This window comes from Dermacentor andersoni, chromosome 3, assembly GCF_023375885.2.
Source record: "Dermacentor andersoni chromosome 3, qqDerAnde1_hic_scaffold, whole genome shotgun sequence".
NCBI lineage: Eukaryota > Metazoa > Arthropoda > Arachnida > Ixodida > Ixodidae > Dermacentor > Dermacentor andersoni.
The window spans coordinates 109,723,394-109,741,204 of NC_092816.1; the positions used below are offsets into that span (position 1 = coordinate 109,723,394).

The window sequence follows — 17,811 nt, forward strand, 5'->3', positions numbered from 1 at the left end:
ATGCTGCTTGAAGAACAAGAAAAATATTTGCTCTCCAAAAGTAGAATGAAAGCTGACACTGCGGCCGCAATGCACACACAATCACCGAGCGGCATTAAAAAAATAAAATGAAATAAAGAAGAGAAAGAAAGGCATCAATTCCTAAGGCATAAATACATATCATATGAAATCATGAACACCATTTGAGCGGTCTGAACGCATATACCAGCATGCGAAGTAGTACGAATGACCCTTCCGAGAAGTATCGGCAGCAGTTTCCAGCTGCGCGACCTTCATGTGGCCGAATCCACTTTGATCGCAGTGATGGCACAGTATTTTGCGTCATCGTGTGCCTCTCTGCAAGGCATGCGTCGCCCCTGCTGCTTGTGCCACTCAACCGTATTCTAGTACACCCTAATATGACGACGTATGCAAGCTGCTGCAAGGTTCGAAGCAGGTGACAAGGCCTCGAATGAAAAGACAGTTTGAGAAATAGGTGACTTTGCGCGCCGCTAGTGAACTCCACGTGCCGCACACGACTGAAATTTGACATGTGCTATCCGCGTACTGTGTTTTTTCACCAAGCTTGAGAGGTAGTTCAGGAACCCTCTAAACTCGTGAAAATAGGGCACATGTTAGATTTGGGAGTGTGTTAAATTTGTGCAAATACGCTAATTAAATTTAGAGCGCAACTCTTTGGCACCAGTTCCCGTGCTTTGCGTCGCCGTAACCAAGGACATCAACTGCGAGCAGCTAGAACAGTGCGCGCTCCTGCTGCCATATTTCGCGCATGGCGCTAGTCTTGCTCTTCCCTTGTCATAGAGTTTCATACAATAACTACAAGAGGGAACTCTGGCGTCAGTGTCTACGAGAGCTGCAATGGGGGCTGTACCAGCGTGGGAATCATGGGAAGTACTTGCATTTGCGTAAATTTCATCCTTCTGGGTTCAAACAGCTTTGTGACTTTGTAAACAAGTCATTTTCAACAATGCACTGTGTGGTAAGTAATTAAATAAACATTATTAAAGTTGTCCGATGGCAGGATTTGAGCACAGGACCTCTAGCAAAGGAGCCGGATATTGAAACCATTAGGCCACGGATGCATGTATCAACGAGCGCTGTGAAACGCCCTTATGAATTTATCGCAGACATGAGACACCTTGAGACGCTTGGCGCGTTTCGATTTGGCCACCTCGACAAGCTCAAGTGTTGCAATTAGTAGCGACTGTGCGCGTTTGCGGCATCTGTACTTCAAACAGTAGAGATTGCTCAGAAATTTATGACAATAAGTTTTATATAGAAGAGCTGTGCTCAAATTTTGCATTAGGAAGTCAAGTCATTGTCAGCAATCTTTTTTTTACTCTAAGCTTCCCTTAACCAACTATACTGTAAAAACCCGTGTATAGTCCGAGGTTTTTTTCCAGATTTTACTATGTGAAATTTGTGCCCCGCACTATACGTAGATCCGAACGATTTTCAGCCCACATTCGCAGTTCCGACTTCGGTATTGCTTAGCGCTATGACCATCAGTTGCCATGGTAACCATGCTGACTTCGTGACGGCTACGCTTTGCACAGGGTGGTCCTTTACGAACGAGAACATGCGAGTGTGTGGCCTGTGCTTTGCCGAGGCTGCTCAGAGTGCAAGCAACAGGCAAAAACATGTCCGCTTGTAAAGTCATCTATTGGCGGCCATTTTATTTATGTATTCATTGGCAGCTACTATCACCACTTTATTTCAGAACTGATGTTCTCGAGTGCTCATGTGCACTCAACTAAGATGTTTCCTAATAAAGAATTCCAGAGTTTGAAATTCAGTGCTTGTTTCAGTGCTTCTTTCTTTGTTGTCCTCACTTGCCTATGCACCATGCCTCACAAAATGAAGACTTGGCTAAATTTCCATTTCGGTGGCCAACAGCCACCTCGGCTAAATCATTTCAAGTTTATGCAGTATACAATCTTGACGATAAACATTCCTTGGGGCTTCAAATGACATTCGTATCATCCGAAATTCGTAAGATCCATAACAAATCTCAATCACGGAACCAAAGTGAAGGCAAGACACTAATTTATTTACGACGATAACTTTCGGTTGACGAAATCCTTGATGGCTTCAGGAGCACTCGTCTCAATGTTGTCGAGGAGACCCTACTAAAATGCACAAGGCCTATACACTCGTGCCCACTGGATGCTGCAGCGTGCCCTTTCTATGTGCACAGTATTCTGCCAGGGTTACAAGAGACAAAAACTTCACGCGCCAACACCAAAGGCTGTACTCTCCCAGCATTGAGAGTCCTTGTGGCAGCTCAAATTCATGTCACCCATGAGCAAGACAGCATTTGAGTTATCCAAAAACAAAATGCACTGTACGTAACACATTTTCGCTAGAATGTCTAAAACATTTGTGCCATCCTGAAATTCAGATAAATGGTGATCGTATCATCGAGATTCAACTGTACTGTCAAACCATGATTCATAACCGCAGTCAAGGACTATTATCAAATGACAATTTTGCTAAAGTGACGTTTTCAAATCCTAGCTACTTACCCCCGAATGCAGAGATCCAACTTGGATCGGGCTTGGACTTGACTTGACGAAGTCGGCCTGAAGCAAGAGGCGGACTTCAAAACGCCTAAGTCGGCTTTCGCGTTTCATAGACGCTCAAGCTGACTTTCTTCGTCAAGTCAAGACTGCGCTTCAATGCAAAAGCAGGTCGCTCGTCTGTGTTTGAGGTTAACAAATTTATTAGCGTAAGGCGCGTTGTACAGCAAAAAGGTATGTATCTTTCCAAATTTCTACCAGGGCATAAGTGCTGAAGTATAGTTTGCGTAAGTTTATTCCATCTGGCTACGTCCGCCGCTGCGATGGGCAGTGTTGCTTGCGGAAAGCGCGCGTTCCCGGCGGGTTTAAGTTGTCTTCAAGTTTCGGTGTTTTGGCGCGCTTTTTGAGTTGCAGGTTTCGCCATTTTTTCAAGTCGCTGCTACACTTTTAGGCGACAGTGTATTTGAGCGCAAATCAATTTTATGGTCACATTTATTTTGGTTTTAGCTTATCTTTAACTCAGAGGTCTTGTTGCGTGTTTGTATAACTGGCCGTAGAGAAGCAAATGAAATGGTTGGTTCGTATGGTGGTCTTTGAACGGCTTTTGTTCTCGATTGCCGCAAGGCGTTCATGCACCGTCTGGGCCAGCAACCTGATACAAGAGGCCGAGACGAGGCATACGGTCGGTTTCTGAGGGAGCTCGCGCGTCCCTTTTCGCCTATAGGCATTTCAGGAGGACGGTGACGGCCCTTGTTCTGCTCGGGCTACGTGACCCTTTGAAGAAAAAGCCAACCTATTTGAACGCACTAGGCTGAAGTCACAAACAAGAAAAAAACTGCAACATGTGCTGCGAACGAAGAGTACCGAGCGCCATAGAGTCCCCTGTCCGGACCCATACGGGTGACAACACCCGATAAAAAACAAAATAAAGAAATAAAATGACACGTGCAAACGATTTGTCTACTTCGCATGGAGGGTTTGTCGAGAACAACGAGAGGGAGAGTGTGGCACAGTCGTAGACATCGCAAATTGGCAGCGCGTGTCGTCTGCTGGGGAAAGTGTCATCTGTTAGGAAAACAAGTCGTGGGGCTCGCGCGACGGCCGCGCGCCACATTTGGTATGAAATTGCTGTTCTGTCACCAGGCTTTGACGCTGAAATGTCGCACTCACGTACGCTCTCCTCCCAAGAGAATGCACCGCAACGCAAGACGGCACCCCGTTTTACAGAAGACGAAAAGAGCCTGCTGACGACACTCGTGAACGACTACAAGCATATTGTGGAATGCAAGAAAACTGATGTCGCGTCGTTGACCAAGACGAATCAGACATGGAAAGAAATAGCAAAACATTATAATGCCAACTACGCTATTACGCGGCACGATCACCTGCAACTGAAAAAATGCTGGACCAACCTGAAGCAAAAGCAGAAAGAGGCAGCTGCGAAAGAAAAGGGAAAGCACCACAAAACTGGTAAGCGCACATGTTCTGCATGTCTGGCTTATTTTGGGCCACTTTTTATTATGTTAATGTCCATGTTTCGTATTCGGTGGATAAGTGCATGACAGTTCGGAATGCTGAGCGTAAATATGGTCGTGAGCGCTAATAACTGGTGATGGCATGTGTAGTCACAGGAGATGAGAAAATACGCTCGCAATCAATCTTTCCGCGACTGCGGGAAGCGCACCAGCATCGGGCGGCGGTGCTTCGCGATGAGCAGAGTCACCTTTCCAACTGCGCGGCACACTGTTGACTGAGGAATGCGGACCGGACCTCCGGTGACTGTTTGAAATGTGCCAGCGTCGTAAAACATCACAGCCATCAGCAACTGCAGCATGGGAGGCACACAGGCAGTCCTCTGCTGTCCCCGCTTACCCGGATAGGAAACATAGCGAGAACTCGCATGGCGTTCTTCGTGAATCTGTAGCGACCGAGGAATTGTTCGTCGTAGAGCTCCATCGGATTCCCTCAGTCATGTAGGGTGGGTCGCGGAATTTTTGGCAAGGGCTGCGCCTCTGAAAATGCTGTATCCATGGCGGGCAAGCAAACTCGAAAGCAGCTAACCTCCGCATGACATCCGTTCGGGAGGCTGCCATGTTGGAATAACACACGAAGTCAGTTTCAAGCTAGCCCGGGAGCAGACTTGAAACTTGAGCGGACTTCGACGCAGCCAAGTCGTGCGCAAGTCGTCCGCAAGATCAAGCACGATTTACGACGCGCGGCGAAGCTGTCTTGAGATTGCCAGAAGTCAAGTTCGAGCCAAGTTAGATCTCTGCATTCCGGGGTTAGTCATTCTAGCCGCGAAAATTTCAGCAGTGGATTCATCTGCTGTTGATGCAAACACAAAACAAAAAAAGGAAATCTGTACAAATTATAACTTCATCAAGGTTTCTACTAGGTGTGACTTCAAACTGAATAGTGACCACTTGAATAATTCGATTCACTTCTAATATCAAATTTCTCGAAAGTTCAATTTTCAAATATCAGTACCTTCAGTGAATAACCTGGCAGGAATAACTTCCCACGGCGTGCGATTTCTATGGGTACAAGGTCCATCCAAGACGATGATACCAATCGAAACAATTAACGTGACGTTGCCAGAGGAAACTACAACAGCAGCGCGTGTGGAAAGCATGGGAGCGTGTGTGAAGATCAGCCTCATTAGCCACCAGAAGGCACGCTGATGGCACTGAATGTTCAGTGTTCAGTGTTCCAGCACGCACATTCACGCAGTTGGGAGCTCTCAACTCACATGCAAGCATACAGAAGAACTTGGCTCGCATGCTCGCGGTAGTTGCCGGCTGGTTGAGTGCAGACCTGAACGCTGCTTCAACGGCCGTTGATCTAACTCGTACATGTGATTTCACGGCCAATCACTGATGAGCCGCCCATAAGAAGAACACATTAGCGGCAAGCTTTCTGCAATGGCTTGTGGCCCATTATCACATCAGCCAGCAGCGAACTTTTGTCATGGCGGCACCATTGGCCACTGTCTAGCCCGTTAGGCCTAATCGGAGTGATGATGTCAGGCGTGGGAAAGTTATGGTTACCGAATTAACACAGATCTATTCACAAAGGCCACAGGACCCTGAGAAAAACCGCCTCACCAACAAAAGCAAGTGCACAGGACGACCGCTGCATGTTCACAACTGCCATCTTAGCAAAATACTGTACGGTGGCCATTCTGAATATACTGTTCTGAATGCCGCTGGTAGGTGCAGAACAGTCTCCTTTCAGAGCTTCGAACAACCAGTCATGATATCATGTAACAGTGTGCTGACCCCCAGCTGCAAACGCATTTACACGGATGGCAGATGGACACAGCCAAAATATATATATATATATACAGTCAAACCTCGATATATCGAACACGGATATATTGAATTATTGCGTATATCGAACAATTTCTATATCACATGGAAAATCGCATGCATTTTTAATTCTTTATTTCGAACGGGGCCGGACGTAAAATGGATATATCGAACTCCGCCGCCCCAGACCAAGTGCGCTCTGTTGACAGGAGGCGAGCTTTCCCGCAACACTCTCGAAGATAGCGGCGGCGCGATCGGCGTACCAGACTGCTGCGTACGACAGCTGCCCACATCGGTTGCGCCGAGGGCGCCATTTGAACGTAGCGGCGTACACACGCGGCGGCTTGGAGCCAGCACGGCCGCCTTGATCACGCGCGCACCTATGCGCGCACGGCGGGGCAAGCCGCCTCGATCACGCGCGCACGGCGAGGCTTGCCCCCGCCGTGCGCGCGTGATCGAGACGGCTGGGGAGCCAGTTGGAGTGCTTTGTTGGTGCTGAGCCACACATCATGTGCATTGCGGACTTCGTTGGCGGTGACGACAGCACCGGAACAGTGGCGGAGTTAACAGACGTGGATATCGCGGCAGAAGTGACTGCTGAGCGGCCAAACGAAGGCGCTGCCGAGGCTGATCCAGCAAGCGCTGATGTTGCCCCGCTCTCAACTGCAACTGAAGCTGTAGCTGCTTTGGCCGTTGTACGCCGCTACTGCGGCGCAATAGAAGGCACTGGACTGTCCCTTGTGGACCGTTTGGACTATGTTGAGGACGCCGTGGTCAAGCACGCGGTTGCCAATATGAAGCAGGCTACGCTGCGTCAGTACTTTCAGCGAACAAAATGAATACTTTGTTTGAAGCTTCATGTGAGTATCTATTGCGCCACGATTGGTTCATTGATTGATTTGCGCTAGTTTTTGACGCGTTTTCTACGTGATTTTATATATCGAATTCCGGCTATATCGAACTATTTTGCGATCACCGCGCTGTTCAATATATCGAGGTTCGACTGTATAGGGGAGGGGAACGTTGAACGAACTTGCCGTGGGCTCCCCAATTTGAAAACTTTCGAATGTCAACAACGATGACTGCGCATAGCGGTGCTCAGGGACGTGATGTGCATTCCCCGCTTTTGTCTGTTGCTCAGATTGGCCTTATAAAGAGCTGACGATAACCCACAGAAACCACCTGCCATAGAGAAGAAACTCTATGGCAAAACTCTATCTGGAAGAAACTGGGAAGCAATGCTTTCTAAGCAATACGATTGCCACTAAGCACTGCATGGCCACTATTAAACTGAAAACCCCATTGGTATTTCGGGCGACTTTGCCGTTTCTTCAGCTTCAGAGCGGAAAACGCACTTAATTCTATTTGACAAATGTACCATAGGTAAAAAATATTTTCCAGGCCTTCGTATACGAACTGAACTGGATTGAATTCTGGGGTTTTATGTGCCATAACCACGATTTGATCACGAGGCGCGCCGCGGTGGGGGACTCCGGATTAATTGTGACCACAACAGGATCTTTAACGTGCTCCCAGCGCACGGGACCATGGGCGTTTTTGCATTTTGCCCCGATCGAAATGTGGCCGCCATGGCCAGGAGATTCAATCCCGTGAACTTGTGCTTAGCAGCGCAACATCATAGCCGCTGAACCGCAGCGGCGGGTAATATACAAACCGAGTTGTTATCAGTGTAGGCATACTAATTCCGTGTTCCCTTGATAAGAGTAGGGCATACTGTGCATCTCGATTCATAGGTACCTATATATAAGTTACTGGTAGCTAGCAAGATTCTTGTTAAGTCATGCGATTAGTCTCCCAAGCAGGAGCAGCACTGTGCTTCTTGCGCAAAACTTGGAGGCATAAGTGCTTGTGTTAAATTTTCTGATATTTGATAATCAATTCAGTATTTGTCTTTCTTTTTCTTTATTCCATTCAATATTTAATTCGAAATCTACTATTCAGTATTCGCACACCCCTAGTGTCTACAATAGCATTCCATCACCTCCTCTCCGCTCGCCTCTGTACGCATAACAGACAAGGAATAATAAAGCTTTAGACTTGACAGGAGAACAACTCACCCATATCGCCAGGCAAATAGCTCTCCACACAGTAGTCACTGTAATCGATTTTCAACTTCCCCTTACTGTCGGTGGAAAGTTGGCCTAGCTCGACGGATGTTCCTGAAAAAGCGATAAAGCCAGACCCCTGTGAGAACATTGCTTGCCCTTGCAAAGAATACACAACCTATTTACCTATGAATACGCGGAAGGAAAATTTGTCCCAAAGCATAAAGCAGTAAAAGCAACAGCTAGCACAACTCTAGTAAAATATATCACAAGCTCTTGAACAAAAAATGGCAGCTGCATTTGCAGTTTTGAAATGACAGGTTATTGGAACTGGGTGCCATTTTGAAAGAACTATACGATGCCACATTTCACCTTTAGATGGATGCTTCTAAGGGAAATTTGCAGCTAGGTGCGGGAACGCGTCAGGAACAAAAGTGACATCGATAATTTTAGGGGAGTGGAGTGGGGTGGGGGACAATGCACTGCTGAATTGCAACTGCTTAAGCCAGCTTCAGTGTGTTTTCTTAAAACCATCTTTAAGGGTGAGTACCGAACTACTGATATAACCAACCAGTTTTTGTAGAACTATCCAGTTCGTTATAAACGGGTTGGACTGTATTTCGATTCCAACCAAAACATTCTTTATTTCAATCTTAAAATTGGCCTTTGCCAGATAATTCGAGCTTGACTAGAAAGCATTCATGCACCTGACCCCTATTAGTGACCCCCTTAGTGTAAGCATGTCTAAGTGGAACTTAATGAACAGTCAATGCATTCAACCCAAGTCATTTCCCATCAAAAACACCTACTGTCTGATTATGGTGTTTACTCAATTCTAACATGCGCCTTTTTTGAGGGGGGCGAAGAAAATTGGGTATAAAATTGCCTGTGCAGTGCAATCCACCTTTTTCATGTTCCTGTGCTGCCCTCTGCCGCATGCCACTGGAAACATTTTGGAAGGGTGCTGGGGCTTTTGCCGGTTGATTTGTGTACCTGTGTCCATGTTGAGTGTGCGTCGGTTGTACGTTTTGTGGATTGCGATTAATTAATAATGGCTGCTCTGGGGCAGCGTGCCGCTCCTGGAAGCCATGCAGCATTCATTAACTACTGGGTGATCAGGCCTGAGTGCGGTGTTCTGCTAAGAGCGTGGCCGATAAAGGCACGCCGAGTTCTGTCTGCCAACACGGCTGCCTTGGAGTTTGGTGCCGCTGATGTCTGCTCGTGCACCTCTTTCTTTGTATTCCCTTTATGCGATCATTAGACATTTCGCATATTCAAGAAGTCCTGGAATGCAGCCTTCCGTGTCGTATTTGCCAAAGCGGTGCATTTGCTTACATTGACATATCCAGACACAGATCGTTGTTTGCTTCGCATATTGTGGAAACGGCACCTCACTGATATAGAATGATGTCAAAACGTAGCAAAACATAAATATCTGCGCATATGAGCCACATTGTTCCACCCGGAGAGCAGTCAATATGAGCGGCCAGGTCAGATTGGCCTTATAAAGAGCTGACGATATCCCACAGAAACCACCTGCCGGCAACTGTGATCCAGACATATATTAAGAGCTGTTATTAACGATTCTCATTTTTCTTTAACTTCATCGTGCTTACAGTTTGTGTGTGCCATAAAGTATCATTAGATAAAACTGTGCTTGGCATGAGTGCTCACTTATATGCCATGTATTTGTCTCGCGAAAACGCGTATGCCATCGCTGACACCATCGGTAACTGAGCAACGAGGTTGTTTATGCTGCTGTATCAAATGCACTGCCTCGTTTCCCGGTTCACTGAGAGGTAAACAGTTCTTCCCTGGAATAAAAAAAAAAATGTGTCAACTTAACAGTACACACAGACGCAATCATCTACGTAGCGAATGCGAGTGGCAGCCTTCGGGAACGGCTGTGACGGACATACAGATGTTGGCACATCGCTCTGTCACCGCTTGCCACTTATTGTGGACGCGCCACGCCAAGCGAGCAGTAGTTGATATCTAATCACTATATTTCCACAATTGAACTATAGGAACGGTTTCTGTCATCGTAACTGCTCATTTTTAAGTTCAGGTCCATCGGTAGCGGGTGCACGAACTCGACGGGGCCAGGCCTAACCCAGCCTTCATTGAACAGGCTCAACACTGGCTCAAACTTAATGTGTACGGCTTGAGAGGACTGATGCTTGGCCATTTCAACTTCAAAGGCACGTCTTGACTCAAGGCACTGCGGCTATCGCATTGTCAGTTCAACGGCGAACCGCGTGGGGTTCGGTCGAGCGATCATGGTCCGCACGCTGATTTTGTTGGCGCCGTCGACAAGAAAGCCCGTCACACGACAACAACTCGTGCCCGTCGGTTGCGTCATTGTTGGCCTATTATGATAAAATGGTCTCAGAGACACACCGTGAAGAATATTTGGCGCCAGCGTCTTGTCGGTCTCGTAATGACCCAGTGTTACCGTGCATTAAACGAAAATTATGGGGTTTAACGTGCCAAAACCACTTTCTGATTATGAGGCACGCCGTAGTGGAGGACTCTGGAAATTTTTGACCACCTGGGGTTCTTTAACGTGCACCTAAATCTAAGTACACGGGTGTTTTCGCATTTCGCCCCCATCGAAATGCGGCCGCCGTGGCCGGGATTCGATCCCGCGACCTCGTGCTCAGCAGCCCAACACCATAGCCACTGAGCAACCACGGCTGGTTTGCATTAAACGAGTACGTGAAGTCAAATGCACTGCCACTAACAGCAAGAGAGGGCCGACCCTGCAAGAAGACTTCATCAGCAATAGGATGTTTTTAAGTGTTCCCCGAGTGTAACGCTGGGGCTTATTGATAAATATGCCAGCTATCAATGCAAGGCGGCCACTACGGGGTTCACGGTGAAGTCCGGGCAAAGCCCTGGCGGCTCTCTGTTTTAAAGTGGAGTCGCAGTCCTATGCTACACACGTTTTCGGCACCACACCGACGTAGAGCTATTATATGGCAGTGGAGTTCCAACACGGTACACGGCACGAGTGTTCACTGCAGTGCGCATCCGTGTGCTTTTTTCAGGGAACTTTTCCCCGATATCAAGCTGCGCAGCCGTGCACATCCCTTCCAAAAGGTTTCATGACTAATCTGCCATGGCAGGGCGCATGCGCCGTCGCGCCATGGAAAAGGCGGATTGGATGCAAAACCAAAACAGTGTTTGCAGCAGTCGTACGCTTTACCGCATAACAGATCTGTATTGCAGCGAAGCTGACTTTACAAAAACTGGCCATCGTTGCCTGACAAATATTAGACCACTGCCCATTTTTCTTGTTAAAAAATCAGATGCGCATGAGATTTCTACTTTGTTAGGAGCTTTGATGTCATTCCAGCATTAGTTTCCTACATTGGACACATAGAAAGCTGGCGTGCACTTAATACACGGATGTGTTAGAATCGGGCAAATACTGCCAAATGAATCGTTTCGGGTGCTTTCTGCATCTTGATTAATTCGACCCACTGAATAACTAGATAAATTTTGTCGGTCCCTTTAGGGTTGAATTAACAGAAGACTACTGTATAATGTTTACAAGGGTTTTGTAAAAGTCCTACACAGAAATTCGTGGTATACTTCAGAGCAGTGTATAATACATCCATTCTGTCTGTTTGCGATGTATTATTAGGTTCAGTTTACGGAAGTACGATGCGATTTTGTATTACTGAGTTACACAAGTTGTAAATTTGTTTCTCGACTTTTTAAAATCTTTCAATTTCCTGAATTTTTTCTAAAAATATCGATGCTATAAATTAAAAATCTACTTCCTAAATATTAGAGGCGTGGGAATATTTAAATCTTTTTGAATACCGAATCGAATAGGACATTATTTGATTTGGCCTTCGAATTGATTAGCGACTATCTGTAAGTGCAAATATTTTTCGTGTACCTTTCTAATATGCCGAATTAAACATAAAATTGCAGCAAAAGCACGGTAAATGCTCACCTCTGCAGGCATCGTATAGACATAAAACATGAGAACTGGGTAGTGGAGCAAGCTACATCGCTTAGGTAGCCATACTTTACAGGCTATACAGCGATGATTCGCACTCTCTGAAGAAACCTGTGCATGCAAAGAGACTACCTGTTTGCTCCCAATGCTCCATTTGTGCATTTAATAAACAATACTTAATAACATATTATGTAATGACAGAAACTTGCAAACTTTAAGAATTCTAGGAGGTGAACATCGCTTTATATTTTGTGATCACGACTGTTCATTATTCGAAAACTACTGAATGTTCAATTCGATTCGTTTCCATCACTATTCGATTCGCGTTCAATTCAGTCTCAAAAATCCCTATTTGCACACCCCCACTAAATTTGCATAAATTTCAATTCCACTCCCTACAGTTACTAGATAGTAAGCTTTAAACTGAAAAAACCCCATCAAAATTGGTGCAGTGGTTGCTGAGAAAAACAATTTCTCTGTTCCAAGGTTTCATAGATAGGAGCACCCAAACTAAAGCTTCAAAATTTTTTTCATCATCATCGTCGTCGTCATCATCACCAAGCTATTTTTGTGTCTACTGCAGGAGGAATGCCTCTACCTGCGATCTCGAATTATGTCTTGCGCTAGCTGATTCTAACTTGCACCTGCAAATTTAGTGATTTCATCATCCACCTAGTTTTCTGCCGTTCTTGACTGTGCTTCCCTTCCCTTAGCACAGATTCTGTAACTCTAATGGTCCACCTGTTATTTACCCTACACATTACATGGCCTGACCAGCTCCATTTTGTTCTCTTAGTGTCAATAAGAATATTGGCAATCCTCGTTTGCTCCCTGATCCACATCGCTCTCTTCCTGTCTCTGAACACTACCCATAGCACTTTCCGTTTCATCGCCAATTGCGCAGTCCTTAACTTGCTGTTGAGCTTCGTTGTTAACCTCCAAGTTTCCGAACCATATCTTAGCCCTGGTAGAATGCCATGATGGTACACTTTTACATTCAATGACAACGATAAGCTCCCAGTCAGGATTTGGTAATTCCTTCCGCATGCACTACAACCCATTTTTATTCTTCTGTAAATTTCCTTTTCATGATCAAGGTCCCCTGTGAGTCACCTCTCAGCAAATCTCTGAATATGTACCTCGTACAGCTATTACTAGAGATTATGTTCAGATAAGCAAGCAGGTCATTAGATGGCTGACAGCAATGCACATTCGGACTGACCCCCAACAATCACGGTCAAGACATGTGGGCGCTCGGCAACGATGGCTGCACACGATTCCATGGCTGCACTCGACACGTGCTCGCAGCCGCTGAGGTCGAGCAGCCTTAGGTCCTGGCACAGCTCGACTATGGCCAGCACTCCTGCAAAACTCCTCTTGGTTACGCACGCTGTAATCCAAACTGCTGCCGCACCTGCTTTCACTCGGCGTTTTGCACAGAAAAGAACTGCATTCACTGGACACTGCAGAGTCTCACTTTCGAGTTGTACGAATTTTTAAACAATATGAACAAGGCCTACCGCCCTGAGAGCTTAACAGCCTCAACACTAGGTTTCCAGACCAAGAAGAAAAGATTACGGTAATATAAAAAAAAAAAATGAACACAAGGATGGAATAAAGAGCACTGTGCATAGGGCAGTCATTAGATGAAATGCATATTTTAGAGCTGATTGAGAGGAAGTTTAATATCCCACAACCACTCTTGGGCTACAACGGAAAAGATATACAGTCGCCGACCGATTTTTCGGACTCCAAAAATTCGGACATGCTCAATTAGTTGGTCTGCTTCGCGGCACCGCCATTCTCCCCATAGACCGTAATGTATAACAACTGCCGAAAGTTCGGACACCTTGCAACCTCTCGTCTGATTTTTTGGACACTCCTTGAGCCAACTCGATCGAGAGCACGACTTGCTGAACGCCATTTTTGTTTTGAATAGAGCCTCCTCGCTGCCACATGAAGTGACGCTACTGCAAATCCCCGCTCATCACCATCGTTTCTGCCTGGTTCAATAGAGTGGCTACAGCAGTTCAGGTCTCAGCTTAGTAAGCCATGTCAAGACAATCCAGCAGCTGATTTGTTTCTTTCTTCATGCACGATGCTGCGAGTAGGCCAAATTTTTCGTTTGTGCGACTGGTGTCGGCACGATGGCATGGTGGTGTTTGCTTTGTGTGCTGTGTCGAGGTTGCGGTGATCCAACGAGGCATACGGAAACATCGCATCACTTGTCTAATGGCGCTGACAGTGCCCACGCAGATTGCGCTGGGGAATGCCGGCAAGCGGGCGCAGCCTAAATATGTCGCCTTCCGATGTGCTCCCTACTGACGCCGAAAATGTTCCGCCGAGACCTGCGTAGCGGTTGCATTGCGATTCCAGACACCATCTCATTTGACCGTTTCACAGGTGCTGACACTGCTGTACTGACATGCACAGAACTCGACGACGGCGAGATCATTTGTCAGGTTTCTGCTGCACCACCGGACAATGACTGAGTCGGAAGATGACACACCATTGCTACACTGCTGTCGCATGCGGAGCTTGTACAAGCAGTGACTGTGCTTTCAGCTGCCTATAGTGACCGTACGACCCTCTCCGAGATTCAGGCTTATCTGATTGCGCGTAAACGGAACAGCACGCAACAGCGCATTCACTATTTCTTCAAGACTACTGCCGAGCCTGAATAAGTTCGTGGAAATAAAGGATTTCCTTTTTTTTCCCCTTAATTTGCTTTTTTGGACACCTGTTTATTCGGACATTTCCGCAGTCCCCGTGAGGTCCAAATAAACGGTCGGCGACTGTATGTAAATTATTTTGAGAGAAGTTCATTTATTTCTCCCACATGTATTGCGTGTGTGGGCACATTCTGTCACCATCAAAATGTGGTTGCCACAGCTGTAAATCAAAACTGCAACCCTGTGTTCGGCAGAACACCACAGCACCTGGGTAGCCAGTGCAGGGGCGCGTTCTGAGGATTATTCCATCACATTGAGTCGAACGATGTAGCAAGCTCAAAAAGAGAGGCAAAAGCTTGACATATAAAAAAAATTTGAGGCAAGATTTATGCTAAAGTCGTGCATTGCAGGTAGTCACTAGAGATCGTAGAAGCTGTCATGCTAGTTGGTGATCGGTCTTGAACTGGGCGTCGCCAGTTGGCAACAACATCACGATGCTCCAACAGTGCTGCAAGGCCTAGCCTGCTTCAGATGGAAGCCATGGAACATCAGAAACAGCCACCGATGGTCACAAGGTGCTCATTTTTGTTGCCTCTTTATCTTATCTTCAACATAATTTCTTATGAGAAGATAAGCTGATGAAGTAGTGGCACCGCTGTTCGTGAAATGGAAGCGTTGGTGAGCTGCTTTGCCATGCTCTGTGGTTTACCTGCACTGCAGCTCTTGTTTAGTGGCCACTGCTCGTCTCAAATGATATGATTTAGGCATGGATTTATTCTAGTGACTGTAACTTTATGTGATAATCAAGCCACCGGCAGCGGTAGTCGAGCAGAAGTGCCCAACCAAAAACTGTCTACACCTTTGCCGCCGTCCACTGACACTGCCATACAATTTGGCCTCCTCTTGTGCAGTTCGTGCTCAATTCCAACTCGGCTGACGCATGCTGAATTCCTCTGACGTCTTTACACCTCTAGTGCACCCCCCTTTTACCCCAAGAAGTGCAGTTGTCAGTAGCGCCAACCTCAGTTATCTACATTCAAAATAGACATCGTGCACAACAAGTGCTCTCGCTTCCCACTGCATTACACCAGAATGAGGTTCCGGCATTATGCACTCTCCAAGAACACAGCGACACCAACCTGCATCACTCAGCAGTGCGCAGGCACGGGCTTCCACAGAGTGCAGGCGACCATGGCACGCGAGATTGCACATTCCAGCATCTGTGATCTGATAGGGCGAGAGAGGGAACAATTTTCAGAACTGGCATGCACAGATAGTAAGCGGCAAGCTTCCTTGCTACTTTTGTGTTTATTTACTGTAGGGTTTTTAACGTCCCAAAACTTGTTCTACCTAGAATTGCACTTTTTTCTGCTCATTGAAGCATGCAGAGATGATGATCCTTTGCTGCATCTTAAAAGCCCAAGGCATGTTAAATGCCTTAGGCGTAATGTAAATAATTTTTTGAATTTTTAGTGGTCACTCTTCATACACTGGGAATAAAACAAAACACTACCAAGTTGTACCTTAGTTTAAAGGGAGCAGTTTGTCCGGTAAACAGTTTTCTTTCAAGTTCGTTGTATGCCTGTCAAAAAACACTCAACACAACCACGTGACAGTATGCATTCCACAAGGCTTGCACACAATGAAACCAGCTTCCATGCAGATGAAAAACGTAACAGCTGAAGAGATTAACACGGTTTCATTGCCACATGTGCACTAAATGGCCTGAAGAGCTGCTGACAGTGCCCCACATAGCAGTTATAGCTTGACTACTGGGTTGATGGAACTGCTGGTTTCAAAAGAAGGCCTCCCAAATGCAAGCGTAACATGACGAGTGTGAATTGCACATGGTGTGATGCATGCATTAAAAAAAAAAAAAGAAAGACCTACCTTTTCCACGTAGCTGATCTTCAGCTCCCTCAATTCGGAGCACTTTGCTATGTGACTCATTGCTGCATCTGTGATACCCCTTTCACAGTTTGTGAGGTCCAGGAACCTGCGTGATATGGAAATAAAACCTTTACTTCCCAAATGACCCCTATACAGGGAGAAAAGAAAAACGTGCAGAATTTTTAATTTTTATTTTTGCTAAACTGCTGTTCATAATATAACATGATTAAAAAGAAAACTGAATGTAAGTGAATACAGTGTACATCTTACGTTTACCAAAATGAGTGAAGAAAATTTGTTGAAGGAAAGCATTTTTTCATTACACAGGAATGTTTTCAATGTCATAACTGTTTATTAGGTAATACATAATACAAGACGAGTTAATTGACAAGCAGGCTAGTTTGTGAGCAGTTATGAAGCACACAATGTAAGAACAGCACCAAAAACTTAAAAGGACTGGCACATACCATCATTTCTTTTTCCGGATGTTAAATATTAACGTATGCTTCCGCAATCACTTTTAATGAAATTTAAGCTTTGGTGACTTCTCATGGTTTCATGTTTGTTACCACATGTTAAAGGGACATTAAACAGAAACACTAGATCAGTTTAGGCTGACAAAAAAATTTTTTTTAACTTTACTCTTTTTTAAATTTTGTGGAAATAAGTAGATCATTATTTCCTGAATTTCGTGCCGATTTATCAACGCCGATATGCCAGTGTAACGTCATGGATTTATAAGCATTTTCTTCTAATATTTGGGCTGTTGAGGCACAGTAAACATCCTTGAAATTGGAGACTACGTTCTGTCTCTGGCTCACTTAGAGTGCAATGTAGTCCACCTTTTTCGATAAAAGTTTTGCCAATAACTATCTGGTATATGTTAAGAATTCGTGACATTAAAACTCAATGGCGCAGAATTTTGAAGGTGGTATCACCACCAGTCTTTTAGGTTAGTGCATTTTCCAGCTTATCAAACCTCCATTCATAGCAAGCGGCTTCTTCTGGTACTGTAGAAGGGTTATTAATTTACTGCAGCAACTTAAATTGTTTTCTGTTCCTTAAAGCTTTATTTCCCAATGTATAAGCACAGCATCTGCCGGTATGCTGAGAAACTTAGAATGGCTTGGCAGAGTTGGTGGCTGTCTTCGTACGCTCTATGCGGATTGCTGCTGCTACTGTTTGTGACAGCATAAATGCTGCTGGCAAATGGAGGCGTTAAGACAAGTTTGGACGCTAGAAAAACTGGGACACATTTTTCAATTGTACAACAACAATTTTCTGCACTAGTAATATTTCCCTGCCAAACAAAGCTCAAAGAGATTCAAATGGGCGACATGCCAGTCAGCTTTAAGTTGATAGTTGATGTTTGCAAGTGACCCT

At 45.6% G+C, this 17,811-nt stretch overlaps 1 protein-coding gene across 3 annotated transcripts in view; it reads right to left on the minus strand.

Moving 5' to 3' along the window:
- Positions 1–17,811, minus strand: part of LOC126539553 (putative RNA-binding protein EEED8.10) — a 71,005-nt gene that overhangs the window by 19,088 nt on the left and 34,106 nt on the right. For all 3 annotated transcript variants that reach the window (XM_055075003.2, XM_055075000.2, XM_050186437.3), the window contains exons 15-18: positions 16,429–16,534; positions 15,678–15,765; positions 13,089–13,229; positions 7,906–8,007 (exon numbers count right to left, since the gene is read on the minus strand). In XM_055075003.2, coding sequence (XP_054930978.2) covers positions 7,906–8,007; positions 13,089–13,229; positions 15,678–15,765; positions 16,429–16,534 — 437 coding nt within the window. The remainder of the gene's footprint in view (positions 1–7,905; positions 8,008–13,088; positions 13,230–15,677; positions 15,766–16,428; positions 16,535–17,811) is intronic.